The sequence below is a fragment of the Bos mutus genome, chromosome 9, assembly GCF_027580195.1.
Source record: "Bos mutus isolate GX-2022 chromosome 9, NWIPB_WYAK_1.1, whole genome shotgun sequence".
Lineage (NCBI taxonomy): Eukaryota > Metazoa > Chordata > Mammalia > Artiodactyla > Bovidae > Bos > Bos mutus.
This window is the reverse complement of record NC_091625.1, coordinates 84,546,159-84,562,175: the sequence shown is the minus strand read 5'-3', so window position 1 is coordinate 84,562,175 and position 16,017 is coordinate 84,546,159. Positions and strand designations below refer to the sequence as shown.

Below are 16,017 nucleotides of genomic sequence, written 5' to 3'. Positions count from 1 at the left end.
TTGTGAAAGAAAATGTAAAAATTCTTGATATTAGTTAACTGAATAAGGTTTACCTAGTGGCACATAGAATGGGTGAATTTAACTCAGATGACCATTATATCTACTACTGTGGGCAGGAATCCCTCAGAAGAAATGGAGTAGCCATCATGGTCAACAAAAGAGTCTGAAATGCAGTACTTGGATGCAATCTCAAAAACAACAGAATGATCTCTGTTCGTTTTCAAGGCAAACCATTCAATATCACAGTAATCCAAGTCTATGCCCCAATGAGTAACACTGAAGAAGCTGAAGTTGAACAGTTCTATGAAGACCTACAAGACCTTTTAGAACTAACACTCAAAAAAGATGTCCTTTTCATTATAGGGGACTGGAATGCAAAAGTAGGAAGTCAAGAAACACCTGGAATAACAGGCAAATTTGGCCTTGGAATATGGAATGAAGCAGGGCAAAGACTAATAGAGTTTTGCCAAGAAAATGCACTGGTCATAACAAACACCCTCTACAACAACACAAGAGAAGACTCTATACATGGACATCACCAGATGGTCAACACCGAAATCAGATTGATTATATTCTTTGCAGCCAAAGATGGAGAAGCTCCATACAGTCAGCAAAAACAAGACCAGGAGCTGACTGTGGCTCATGATCATGAACTCCTTATTGCCAAATTCAGACTTAAATTGAAGAAAGTAGGGAAAACCACTAGACCATTCAGGTATGACCTAAATCAAATCCCTTATGATTATACAGTGGAAGTGAGAAATAGATTTAAGGGCCTAGATCTGATAGACAGAGTGCCTGATGAACTATGGAATAAGGTTCGTGACATTGTACAGGAGACAGGGATCAAGACCATCCCCATGGAAAAGAAATGCAAAAAAGCAAAATGGCTGTCTGGGGAGGCCTTACAAATAGCTGTGAAAAGATGAGAAGTGAAAAGCAAAGGAGAAAAGGAAAGATATAAGCATCTGAATGCAGAATTCCAAAGAATAGCAAGAAGAGATAAGAAAGCCTACAGCTATCAATGCAAAGAAATAGAAGAAAACAACTGAATGGGAAAGACTAGAGATCTCTTCAAGAAAATTAGAGATACCAAGGGAATATTTCATGCAAAGATGGGCTCAATAAAGGACAGAAATGGTATGGACCTAACAGAAGCAGAAGATATTAAGAAGAGGTGGCAAGAATACACAGAAGAACTGTACAAAAAAGATCTTCACGACCCAGATAATCATGATGGTGTGATCACTCACCTAGAGCCAGACATCCTGGAATGTGAAGTCAAGTGGGCCTTAGCATCACTACAAACAAAGCTAGTGGAGGTGATGGAATTCCAGTTGAGTTTTCAAATTTTCAATTTCCAGTTGAGTTATTTCAAATCCTGAAAGATGATGCTGTGAAAGTGCTGCACTCAATATGCCAGCCAATTTGGAAAACTCAGCAGTGGCCACAGGACTGGAAAAGGTCAGTTTTCATTCCAATCCCAAAGAAAGGCAATGCCAAAGAATGCTCAAACTACCGCACAATTGCACTCATCTCATCTCACACGCTAGTATAGTAATGCTCAAAATTCTCCAAGCCAGGCTTCAGCAATATGTGAACCGTGAACTTCCTGATGTTCAAGCTGGTTTTAGAAAAGGCAAGGGAACCAGAAATCAAATTGCCAACATCCGTTGGATCATGGAAAAAGCAAGAAGAGTTCCAGAAAAACATCTATTTCTGCTTTATTGACTATGCCAAGGCCTTTGACTGTGTGGATCACAATCAACTGTGGAAAATTCTGAAAGAGATGGGAATACCAGACCACCTGACCTGCCTCTTGAGAAACCTATATGCAGGTCAGAAAGCAACAGTTAGAACTGGACATGGAACAACAGACTGGTTCCAAATAGCAAAAGGAGTACGTCAAGGCTGTATATTGTCACCCTGCTTATTTAACTTATATGCAGAGTACATCATGAGAAATGCTGGACTGGAAGAAACACAAGCTGGAATCAAGAGTGCCAGGAGAACTATCAATAACCTCAGATATGCAGATGACACCACCCTTATGGCAGAAAGTGAAGAGGAACTAAAAAGCCTCTTGATGAAAGTGAAAGTGGAGAGTGAAAAAGTTGGCTTAAAGCTCAACATTCAGAAAACGAAGATCATGGCATCTGGTCCCATCACTTCATGGGAAATAGATGGGGAAACAGTGTCAGAATTTATTTTTTTGGGCTCCAAAATCACTGCAGATGGTGACTGCAGCCATGAAATTAAAAGACGCTTACGCCTTGGAAGGAAAGTTATGACCAACCTAGATAGCATATTGAAAAGCAGAGACATTACTTTGCCAACAAAGGTCCATCTAGCAAGGCTATGGTTTTTCCTGTGGTCATGCATGGATGTTAGAGTTGGACTGTGAAGAAGGCTGAGCGCTGAAGAATTGATGCTTTTGAACTGTGGTGTTGGAGAAGACTCTTGAGAGTCCCTTGGACTGCAAGGAGATCCAACCAGTCCATTCTGAAGGAGATCAGCCCTGGCATTTCTTTGGAAGGAATGATGCTAAAGCTGAAACTCCAGTACTTTGGCCACCTCATGCGAAGAGTTGACTCATTGGAAAAGACTCTGATGCTGGGAGGGATTAGGGGCAGGAGGAGAAGGGGACGACAGAGGATGAGATGGCTGGATGGCATCACTGACTTGATGGACGTGAGTCTGGGTGAACTCTGGGAGTTGGTGATGGACAGGGAGGCATGGCGTGCTGCGATTCATGGGGTCGCAAAAAGTCGGATACGACTGAGCAACTGAACTGAACAGAGTGGCACACAGAATCCTGTACAAGTACTATCCTGATAAGGTTAATTTATAGAGTTAGCTTTCAAGATACAAACTTTAAAATTTTATATAAACTGTACTATTACCATACTGTACTATTACCATGCAGGTCTTTAAAATACTGAGGATAATACTTACAATTTTAGGTATGTTCAAATATTTACTTTAATGAGGTATGAAATATTTTATTTCGACTCTGACTTTCAATAAGCATATCTAATACTTTTATAATTGAGATTTTATTTGTCCTTTTTTCTTAAAAAGATGTTTCTAAATTTTCATTGTATTTCTTTAACTTCTAACACATATCTTTTTTTATTAAGGAAATTCTAAGCAGTATTCTAGTTGACTATGAGAGTCAAACTATCTATTCTTTATAACACATTTCAAATGATAGCCATTAAAATGTTCAAAATCTCTCCAGCTTATAAATCACTTCCCCTCCTTTGAATTCTTGTAAAAGTTTACCTGTTATTTTTCTTATGATGTTAATCACTTAACACCTTATATTCTGAGTTTCAATACATTTGACCTTTCCCACTGAACTGAAGTGAAAAGCCGGGACCCCTATCTGATCGTTTCATCCCTTCAGGACTCAGTGGAGTTCTCTGCGTGTAGGAATCTCTAAGTAAACATTTGCTGAACGAATAAAGCTTTTCTGCTAGAAGTGAATGTCTAGAATATAACTGGAAGTAAATAAAGCGGTTTTTCTGTGCTGATTTCTTTTTTCTCCCAGTGAAAGTACTGAGCCTTAATAAAGAAGGTCAAAATTTGACCTTTCCCCACAAAATCACTTTCTTTCTTTGGACAGGTGGAAAATATCCTTGAAGTCTCTTCTCAGAACAAGTAAAACCTGTCAGCATTGGCAGGAGCCAATAACTTCTAAAATAGTCTCATAAAAATTACTCTTCTAAAACTACCTTATTTTTGCTAAATAGCATTTATAGAGCCTTATAAATGTTATATCCAAAAATATCACACGGGAAACACTGAGCTCAGCAACATTTTCAGGAATACAAATAAGTACCCTCCTTTCTCATATAAATATAATTCAGATTTAAAGAAGATAATAGTTATGAGAAGATGTTATATATAATTTAAAATACTATTCATCTCTGACACTATATAACCACTTGAATGTACAAAAATTGATTAATACTTATTTTATTCTACATATTTTATATAAAAGTAATAGCAAGATAGCATATCTAAACATGAATATAAAATTATAAAAATGTTCAGTAACTCCAACATAAAAATAGGCAACATAAGCCACAAACATAAGTAAAGAAAATCTTTTTCCCCCTAACTGAAAATGCCTACTACTAGTTGTCATAACTTCCATGATAGCTTATGAAAAAGTTCCAAAAATGTTTTTAGCATTTCCTACTTGAATATATTTTACAAATGACTATGATTAAACAAGCACAGAAAATACAGATAGCTTAAAAATTTTTTTTCTCTAGGGTACATAGAAACTCCTGAGGTCACCGTCTCATGATATGTGGCCCTGTGTTTTCTTCAATTTGAAATGTATATATACAAATACATACGTACATATACACAAATACACATAAATTTTGGATACAGTACTAAAAATATCCCAACGTTACTAAAGTGCTCAGTGAAGCAATATGAGTTCTCTGAAATAAAGATCAAACAGAGATGGCAGAAATAATTTTCTATGTTAATTCAGGATGGCAAAAATTTTCTATTTCAGAGTTATTGTTGGTTTATTTAAAAATAAACAGAAAGGGAAAACTATACTTGTAATTTGGATTTTCTCAGGATGATTTTTGAATAGAGATTTGATATTCATTGGCTAAATTATTCAGATCACAAATTTTGGTTATGGGGTTTAAATGCTTTTCAAAAAGTTCCTCCTCACTTATATGTATTATTTCAAATGAACACATTAGTTGTGATAAAGGGCACATGACTACCTTTCATTTTCTATAATAGAGGTACTCTTCTTAGTATTTATGATTCAGTTGAACTTCCAACTCAGTATTTATGCTTCTTCTTTCATAAACACAAACATTGTTTTCTAGTAACTATTTCCAGAGGTTTATTCTGATTTCTATGATAGTTCTTAGTATTCATGCATGACTAACATCTATCTCCTGGTATATAAAACATGTTTTACGTACCATTATTGCCTACTAGTTTGGTTTGCTTTTGTAAAAGCGGTCTTTCCTGGTATGCGTGAATGGATACAAGTCTTCAAAAACTCTTCAGAGCATAATCAAAGACTAAACTAAATAAGAGTTTGTGTCTAAAGATGAGAGTCTGTGATTTATCAATAATTTCTGTGGTCACAATTTTTACTTTGCATTTCAAACACCTGAAAAATGCCTGGTGTCATATAAATTTCTGCATGTTACAACTATATCATCTTTTCCTCTGAACCAAAGAGCACAGAATATTTGAAAATGCTGAATGATGTTTGAGTTGCTCTGGTACAAAAGAGAGAATCTGGATTTTTACCACAACAAACTTTTTATATTTATTTACTTATATTTCAGTATACTTACATATTTATCTCTTCCAACAACACAAGAGAATACTCTATACATGGACATCACCAGATGGTCAACACCAAAATCAGATTGATTATATTCTTTGCAGCCAAAGATGGAGAAGCTCTATACAGTCAGCAAAAACAAGACTGGGAGCTGACTGTGGCTCAGATCACGAACTCCTTATTGCCAAATTCAGACTGAAATTGAAGAAAGTAGGAAAAACCACTAGACCATTCAGGTATGACCTAAATCAAATCCCTTTATACAGTGGAATAGATTTAAGAAATAGATTACAGAGAAATAGATTTAAGGGACTAGATCTGATAGACAAGAGTACCTGATGAACTATAGACGGAGGTTCGTGACATTGTACAGGACACAAGGATCAAGACCATCCCCCTGGAAAAGAAATGCAAAAGAGCAAAATGGCTGTCTGAGGGGGCCTTACAAATAGCTGTGAAAAGATGAGAAATGAAAAGCAAAGGAGAAAAGGAAAGATATAAGCATCTGAATGCAGAGTTCCAAAGAATAGCAAGGAGAGATAAGAAAGCCTTCTTCAGCAATCAATGCAAAGAAATAGAAGAAAAAAACAGAACGGGAAGGACTACAGATCTCTTCAAGAAAATTAGAGATACCAAGGGAACATTTCATGCAAAGATGGGCTCAATAAAGGACAGAAATGGTATGGACCTAACAGAAGCAAAAGATATTAAGAAGAGGTGGCAAGAATACACAGAAGAACTGTACAAAAAAGATCTTCACGACCAAGATAATCACGATGGTATGATCACTCACCTAGAGCCAGACATCCTGGAATGTGAAGTCAAGTGGGTCTTAGAAAGCATCACTACAAACAAAGCTAGTGGAGGTGATGGAATTCCAGTTGAGCTCTTTCAAATCCTGAAAGATGATGCTGTGAAAGTGCTGCACTCAATATGCCAGCAAATTTGGAAAACTCAGCAGTGGCCACAGGACTGGAAAAGGTCAGTTTTCATTCCAATCTCAAAGAAAGACAATGCCAAAGAAAGCTCAAACTAAACTAAGATCATGGCATCTGGTCCCATTACTTCATGGGAAATAGATGGGGAAACAGTGGAAACAGTGTCAGACTTTATTTTTTGGGCTCCAAAATCACTGCAGATGATGACTGCAGCCATGAAATTAAAAGATGCTTACTCCTTGGAAGGAAAGTTATGACCAACCTAGATACATATTGAAAAGCAGAGACATTAGTTTGCCAACAAAGGTCCGTCTGGTCAAGGCTATGGTTCTTCCTGTGGTCATGTATGGATGTAAGAGTTGGACTGTGAAGAAAGCTAAGCGTTGAAGAATTGATGCTTTTGAACTGCAGTGTTGGAGAAGACTCTTGAGAGTCACTTGGACTGCAAGGAGATTCAACGAGTCCATCCTAAAGGAGATCAGTCCTGGGTGTTCATTGGAAGGACTGATGCTAAAGCTGAAACTCCAATACTTTGGCCACCTCATGTGAAGAGTTGACTCACTGGAAAAGACTCTGACGCTGGGACGGATTGGGAGCAGGAGGAGAAGGGGACAACAGAGGATGAGATGGCTGGATGGCATCACCAACTTGATGGACGTGAGTTTGGGTGAACTCTGGCAGTTGGTGATGGACAGGGAGGGCTGGCGTGTTGTGATTCATGGGGTCGCAAAGAGTCAGACATGACTGAGCGACTGAAGTGAATTGAACTGAACAACACAATTGCACTAATCTCACATGCTAGTAAAGTAATGCTCAAAACTCTCCAAGCCAGGCTTCAGCAATATGTGAACCGTGAACTTCCTGATGTTCAAGCTGGTTTTAGAAAAGGCAGAGGAACCAGAGATCCAATTGCCAACATCCGTTGGATCATGGAAAAAGCAAGAGAGTTCTAGAAAAACATCTATTTCTGCTTTATTGACTATGCCAAGGCCTTTGACTGTGTGGATCACAATCAACTGTGGAAAATTCTGAAAGAGATGGGAATACCAGAGCACCTGACCTGCCTCTTGAGAAACCTATATGTAGGTCAGGAAGCAACAGTTAGAACTGGACATAGAACAAAAGACTGGTTCCAAATAGGAAAAAGAGTACGTCAAGGCTGTATACTGTCACCCTGCTTATTTAACTTCTATACAGTGTACATCATGAGAAACGCTGGGCTGGAAGAAGCACAAGCTGGAATCAAGATTACTGGGAGAAATATCAATGACCTCAGATATGCAGATAACACCACCCTTATGGCAGAAAGTGAAGAGGAACTCAAAAGCCTCTTGATGAAAGTGAAAGTGGAGAGTGAAAAAGTTGGCTTAAAGCTGAACATTCAGAAAACTAAGATCATGGCATTTGGTCCCATCACTTCACGGGAAATAGATGGGGAAACAGTGCAAACTGTCAGACTTTATTTTTGGGGGCTCCAAATTCACTATAGATGGTGACTGCAGCCATGAAATTAAAAGACACTTACTTCTTGGAAGGAAAGTTATGACCAACCTAGATAGCATATTGAAAAGCAGAGACATTACTTTGCCAACAAAGGTCTGTCTAGTCAAGGCCATGGTTTTTCCAGTGGTCATGTATGGATGTGAGAGTTGGACTGTGAGGAAAGCTGAGTGTTGAAGAATTGATGCTTTTGAACTGTGGTGTTGGAGAAGACTCTTAAGAGTGCCCTGGACTGCAAGAAGTTCCAACCAGTCTATCCTAAAGTAGATCAGCCCTGGGATTTCTTTGGAAGGAATGATGCTTAAGCTGAAACTCCAGTACTTTGGCCATCTCATGCGAAGAGTTGACTCACTGGAAAAGACCCTGATGCTGGGAGGGATTGGGGGCAGAAGGAAAGGGGACGACAGAGGATGAGATGGCTGGATGGCACTACTGACTCGATGGACCTGAGTCTGGGTAATCTCCGGGAGTTGGTGATGGACAGGGAGGCCTGGCGTGCTGCGATTCATGGGGTTGCAAAGAGTCGGACACGACTGAGCGACTGAACTGACTGAACTGATCATATTTATCTACAATTACCTCTTGTTGGGTTATTTCAAATTGTTATTTATACACACCTACTGAAAGTATGCCTTAGGATTAAAAGGAGTATTAATATACTTTGGATAAATCTTGTTAAAACACATTTGATGGTTATTTAATATATTAAAAGACAATATATCACATGTCCATGTTTTCCAGTTTGGTTTACAGACTTAACATACTGATAACTGCTATTATATGGCCTTGAGCTAAGGTGAGAAGATCAGAATAGTACTGTATATAGTTGGAGGAAAAATAGCAATAATTAAGAGAGATTATAATTCAAAATTATATTCAGAAATAGTTTTCATCCTGTGAGACAGGAAGTACATACTGCTCCACATTATTTGTTCAGTGTTATGCTACCAATGTTTAGCCCTAATATAGTATATAATAGTATATATATTATAGTTGTATGTGTTTTATTAGTGTAATGACTGAACTTAAATGTGAAACTTAAATAATAAGAAAACCAGAAGGTGTATATATTTTAAGAGAAGAAATGATTAGCTTGAGCAGTATCAGGAAAATGCAATTTTAAAAAGAAAACCTCAAAAAAGCTTTTATGGTCCTATAGCTAATAAAATGGTCAACTGAAATATGAGGAAGTAAAATGCACTTTAGTTTTTCCTATTTTTTAACTATTTATGATATCGCAGAACTACCTATGGAAGATCAAAATCTGTCCATGAACAGTGTTACTTTAAGCTAAGAACAGTCTTTCCAGGAGAAAGCTGATGAAAAGATCCAGCCTTCAAACATGTCTGTTAAAATTACGAAGTTAAACTTATTAAATTTTAGCAAATTTTCAATCCACTAAAAAAAAAAAACAATAAATTCAGGATCCTCCTAGTTTTAATTAAGGAGAATTAAAAGTAATGTTCTTCTGAAACAGTAACACATACATAGGTTACATAAGGCCAATATATGGATAACAAAGGACAAATGCTTTAATATAGCTACAAAATTATATATTACTTTGATCAAATCCAAACCAAATATAACTAGTCTACAATTATTCTAACTGTCCACAGTCACCATTAGACAATAAGTGTTAAAAATCTCTCATAACAAAATCTCTCATAACATTTAAATAGACATTATTCAAGGATTAGAGCACTATTTTACCAGCTGACTCCAGGACTACCAGGAGCAAAGATAAGACTGCAGATAACTAAACTTCTGATCCAACGATGAGAAATAAGATCTATTTCCCCCCAAAAGTGTAAATATTAGAAAGCTAAGAAAACACTTGCATTACTCTCAACAGGTAATACCTGTAGATTTTTATCTAATGCATTTCTTTTAACTTAATTAGAATGCAAAGAATATAGTTATAATTTTAAGAATAAATAGGTAACACAAAAGCTCCATGTAGGTGTATTTTAAATGTTTATCTATAAAAATTTTGCACATTATATTTTTTGTAGCACTACAACTATTAATAAAATAAAAAGCAAATTACCGGAAGTTGGAGATTTGCAGCGATCTTCTGGGACTACTGCCCCTTCACTAATATCGCAAAGACCTGCTGAAAAACAAAAGCCAGACCAAGTCATACCACACACAAGTTTATGTAACTGCAGTTGTACCTGCTATTTACAGTACATATCTAATGACAGTCCATTTTTAAAAACTCAGCAGGTTATCAGACTACGCTGGCATTGATATTATGTTTAATAGCTTTGAGACAGGAATATAGGAGCATTCTGATATTAAAACTAATACAGAAGTCATCAGTTAAATAAGTAACAATTTTCAATCTGCTGTTCTTCAAGGACATTAGACATAACACAGGATTTTGTTCAAAGTCAGTGATTTGAGGGCATATGATACACTGCTTATTAAATTTCTCTTGAGGGAAAATATTTGGTTACTTTTTTGGTGATTTTTTTTACATTATAGGGACTCTCAACTCATATCTCAAAGTTGTTTCTGCTAAGTATATTTCAAATACACTCCCTTAAATATTACTGACAAATAATTAAGAAAATATTTTGTACCATCAAATTTGCAACATTTAAAATACAATCATACCTTGTTTTATTGCATTTTGATGAAATTGCTTTTTTTGAAAAACAAATTGAAGGTTATGGGTACCCTGCATGGAGATGGCCTACAGAGACCTTTTTTTCAACAGTATTTGTCACTTCATGTTTGTATGTCGTATCTTCGTTAATTCTCATAATAATAACAAAAGAGTTTGAAATATTACATTTTCTATGATGATCTGTGATCACAATCTTTAATGTTACTATTTTTAATTGTTTTGGGGCACCACACACCACACTCACATAAGATAGCAAACTTAGCTAAGAAACATCTGTGTTCTGACTGCTCCATTGACCTGCCCTTCCCATCTTTCTCTTTCTCTCTCTCCCCTCAGTTTTCCCTATTCCTTGAGACACAAAACTAAAAGTACATCAGTTAATAACCCTACAATGGCCTCTAAGGTTCAGGTGAAAGGAAGAGTCAGTCAGTCACTCTCCGTTCTCTTTAAATCCAAAACCAGAAATAATTAAGCTTGGTGAGGAAGGCATGTCAAAAACTCAGAAAGGCTACAATCTAGACCTCTTAAGGCAAACAGTTATCCAAGTTGTGACAGCAAAGGAAAAGTTCTTGAAGGAAGTTCAAAGTGCTACTCCAATGAACACATGAATGATCAAGTGAAATGGCCTTACTCTTTGACAGACAGAAAGCTTCAGTGGTCTGGATAGAAGATTCCATCAGTCACAACATCCCTTTAACCCAAAACCCAATCCAGAGCAAGGCCCTAACTCTCTTTAATTTTATGAAGACTGAGAGAGGCATGGAAGCTGCACAAAACTCTGAAGCTGGAAGAGGCTGGTTCATAAGGATTAGGAACAGAAGCCATCTCCACAACATAAAAGTACAAAGTGAAGCAGCAAGTTATCCAGGAAGTCTAGTAAGATAATTAATGGAGGTGGCTAGACCAGTCAACAGATTTCCAGTGTAGATGAAACAGCCTTCTATTGGAAGATGCCATCTAGGACACTCATAGCCAGGGAGCTTGGGATAGCTGGACAAAAGCTGCATGTCTAGGCCTCAGAAGTTATCAGGTATGAAATCAATGTATGTGCACGTTATTAACAGTATCTACCTTTCTATTCCTCTGGTAAAAGACATAACGTCACAATCTTTACAGTCCCTAAGAGAGCTCTTACAGTAACATTTAGAGAATGCTAAGTACTAAATTCGGAGAAGGCAATGGCATCCCACTCCAGTACTCCTGCCTGGAAAATCCCATGGACAGAGGAGCCTGGTAGGCTGCAACCCATGGGGTCGCTGAGGGTCGGACACGAATGAGCGACTTCACTTTCACTTTCACTAAGCACTGAACTGGGCTTCCCAGGTGGCGCTAGTGGTAAGGAACCTGCCTGACAACGCAGGAGACATAAGGGACACAAGTTCGATCCCTAGCTCGGGAAGCTCCCCTGGAGGAGGGGATGGGAATCCACTCCAGTACTCTTGCCTGGAGAATTCCACGGACAGAGGAGCCTGGTGGGCTACAGTCCATAGGGTCACAAAGAATCAGACATGACTGAAGCAACTGAGCACACACGAGTACTGAATTGAGTTTATAAGGAGTGTCTTCTATTTTGAACTGTGTATTACTGTCTTCATTGAATAGGGAGCTTTTGAATGACAGTTTTTTTTTTCTTTTTAACTTTCATCAAACTAATGATTCTAGAAAAAAAGCAAAACTAGTTCTTTATAATTCTAAGATGATAGATTAATTATAGGTATGCATGTATTAATCTCTGACATAATATCTATATATATAAACTTTTTCTTGATAAAGCCTTAAGATAACAGGTTTTTAAACAGTAGAGATATATGGAAATAATTCAAGTGTCCATTGATGAAAAAGTGTCTAGATGAAAAAGAGTTATAAATATACAATGGAATATTATTCAGCCATAAAAATGATGAAATTTTGCCATTTGTGACAACTCGGATGGACCTTGAGGACATTATGCTAAGTGAAGTGAGTGAGGCAGAGAAAGACAAATACCATGTGATCTCATATTCCTCAACTAAGTAAATCAATAGTGATAATATATTCCAGGATTACAATGAGCCTGGTACTGAATAAAAATAATCAATTTTGAAATTTTAAGTCTTTGGTATTTTGTCAACTGTTTGAGCAAACTCTGGGAGACAGTGGAAGACAGAAGAGCCTCGTGTGTGCATGGGGTCACAAAGAGTTGGACACAACTTAGCGACTGAACGACAACTAAACTCTATAAAAATGTAGTGAGAGACGTTAATTTTCCTTCTTAAAATAGCCTAGGAGGAATCATTTAGGAAGCTAAATTAAATGTGATAGGAATAATTTAGTTATTAAATTCTGGAATAAGCTAAAAATCCCTTGCTTGCTTTCCATCTGACTCAGGGTAAAAGCTAGTCAAGTCCAAGAAGACTGGTTGATGTGTATGATCCTATGGTACATGACTGTGGTATTTATTACGTGACTATGGGTATCCCATTACCTCTCTGACTTTATTTCCTCTCCTACCTACTTCACCATCTCCCTGACTCTTTCATCCACACTGACCCTTCACTGTAACCTTGAACTCACTAGTTACACTGCTTCTGAGCCACTATACTTGCTATTCTCTACCTGAAATGTTCTCTCTACAGACATCCTCAAGGAGAACAGCTGTCTCCTTTAAATCTTTGTTCAAGATGCTCTATTTAGAATGTAACACCCTTGTCACTATTTCAAATCCCCCTCATTTGGCTATTTTTTCCTTTGGCACCTCTATGTAACTTACTATATACCACTTACCTTTTCAAACTCTGTCTTTTCCAGTATAATGTGAGCTACATGAGGGTAGAGAATTTGGTCTGTTTTAACACTGTGCTGGCTGAAAAGTTGGTTTGGGCTTTTCCATAAGATGGTATGTGTGTGTGTCAGGGGGTGTCTGACTCTTTGAGACATGAATGGACTGTACCCCGCCAGGCTTCTCTGTCCATGTAATTTTCCAGGCAAAGACATTGGAGTAGGTTGCCATTTCCTACTCCAAGGGATCTTCCCGACCCAGGAATGGAACCCATGTCTTTTTGCCTCCTGCACTGGCAGGTGGATTCTTTACCACTGTACTACCTGGTAAGATGGTATAGAAAAACCCAATTGAACTTTCTGGTCAACAACCCAACAGAATTACGATAATCAGCAGATACATATATGTAGCCAGAATACTTCACCACCTCTACTTGTACCCTGTGAGTTTCATAATTTTTATTATGAAAATACTGTAGATATTTTAGTCAATAGTTCAACTGTATTTTAAGACAGCTACAAAACACTTCAATGACAATGTTTTATCTCACAAAATAATTTCATGAGTGCCATCATATTCTTTATGAAAACCTACTAGCACCAAGTAGCAGCAAAAAAAAGTTTCTCCATTCATACTGATCTATTATGAAAGACAGAAGAACAATTTCATGGTATTTGGGCTTCACTTCAAGAATATATGCTAAAATATACACTTTAGCAAAAAATTCTTTTTTGCATCAATGCAATCAAAGAATTTTAGTAACAATTATTCTATATTTGATTTAATTTAAAATATAAATAATATATATTAGAGGCAAGACACAAATATTCTTAAAATGTTAAAGTATGTTTTAAAATAATTTTCTCTTAATTTTTAACTTTTTCTTTCTCCTTAATATTGTTCAAGTGAGCATAACAACAATAACATCTTAAACTGATAAAAACTTAAGTAGTTTTCCTGCTTACACCTTTATACCTAAATGTGTAACTCTTCAATACAAACTGAAGCAAATAATAATATGAATAATATAATAATGCTTATTAAAGAATAAAATAGGATGCAATGGAATGCAAGAAAAAAAATTAAAATCACATGGCAGAATTGGTCTCTAACCTTGGATGAATTTAGGTATTTAATTTCTAGTAATTTTATGTAAGCTATGATGAGGTACTAACAAGAAAAGAAATTAATTTTGTGAGTAATAAAACTTTTACCACTCCTTCTCTATCAAGACAATGTTTAACTTTCTGACACTATATATTAATTTCTTTGCTTTATAAAGAAACTGGATTGGAACACAAATATTTCAGTAGCTGTTTTCATTTATATATTATGAGATGAATTTAAGTAATGAGTATATTATTTTAGATATAGAATGCTTTGATAGGCTCTTTTAAAAATAAATGAGAAAAAAATAGTTTTACAGACAAAATACACTGTCATGACTTTACTGACGTGGAATGAATAACTTACTTAAAAAAGAAGAACGGAGTTTTTTCACAGATTCAGAATATAAGCTAGAAACGCCGCACATGCAAGAAGTCGCAATCAGCATGCCTCAGTGAAGCAACGAAAAGCAAAAGAAAAAAAAGGAGACAGATACTAGAATGGTATGGTTGGGACAACAATTTCTGCTGAAGATAACACATGACAAAATGATCACATAGACAAAAACAGAAAAAAATATTCAACTATTGCCAAAGTGACAGTAAGGTCTATAACCCATCACCTTTTTCTTTTCTTCTGTTGCGAATTATGAGAGGTATTTAGTATCAGCAAAAAATGTCCTGAAAGCAACTGAGAAATGAATGTCAGAAAGAATTTTAATTCAGAGAGCCTGAGTTAGGAGATGCAGATAAGGGCTTCCCAGTGGCATTCTGCAAACAGGTTAGGTTACATCTGCCACAGATGGAGTTCTCTTGAATCCCTGGTCCCCTTGGGCAGGTCCTGGGGAGTCTGGAGCTCAGAGGCCAGTTACCACCACTGGAGGCCCCATTAACATCTGTCTACATGCCAGAGATCCAGTGTCATTTTCTGTGTCTGCCATGAGGTTTGGAAAAAAAAAAGGTGAGTAATACTGGTATAAACAGCTAAAAATATATATGTGTTCCATGAGGCATTGTATTGAAACATTTAAAATAAGATTAATTATCTAGCAAACACAAAAGAATGCTATAGAGAGAATTCTTAATGGATCTGGGCTTGCACTTAATCCAAGCTGTCCAAGAATGCTGTATCTCACAGAGTTGAAACTGACTTTTGCATCTACATTTTTTTTTCATGTGGGAAATTATTTCTTTGATACTCAAAACAATAAACTGCTGGTCTCACACTATTAAACAGTAAAAGGGACAGAACTATGAAATTAACTTTTGTTCTGTAATGATAAATTTTCCTGTCATAGTAATTTAGCCAAAGAAGTCTGAAACTGTGGTCCCTTCCCAATGTTAAATAAAACTCTAGAATATTAAAAACAAATGCATAAACTAATAAAAATACAAAACTAAAAAGGAGGTTGATACCTTTTACTTTTTTTTTGACAGTTTATACAAAACAGATACAATCAGATAAGCTATTTACCTAATGGAAATACTTATATTCACAGAAGTAACTTGGCATTTATGGAAATCCTAAAGCTCAGGATTTCTTTCTTTTTACCTCCTGAAGGTTGTCGAGATTTACGAGGAGATCGGGGTTCTCTCCGATAAGGATCATTGGAGCCATACAATTCAATAGTGCCCAGGTTGAGGAGTACTGCTTTCTGGAGGTAGTCAACCATCGCAATGCCATTACAATTGCCAAAAACTACCCTAGGAATAGGAAAAGAACAAACATTTTAGCACAATTA

General features: G+C 36.6%; 1 protein-coding gene across 5 annotated transcripts in view; it reads right to left on the bottom strand.

Moving 5' to 3' along the window:
* STXBP5 (syntaxin binding protein 5) overlaps nt 1-16,017 on the bottom strand; it is a 157,146-nt gene that overhangs the window by 35,656 nt on the left and 105,473 nt on the right. For 3 of the 5 annotated variants that reach the window (XM_005894662.3, XM_005894663.3, XM_070376832.1), the window contains 2 exons: nt 15,828-15,979; nt 9,827-9,892 (listed from right to left, as the gene is read on the bottom strand). In XM_005894662.3, the coding sequence (XP_005894724.1) occupies nt 9,827-9,892; nt 15,828-15,979 (218 nt within the window). The remainder of the gene's footprint in view (nt 1-9,826; nt 9,893-15,827; nt 15,980-16,017) is intronic. The other 2 variants (XM_070376830.1, XM_070376831.1) reach the window with 1 other exon arrangement.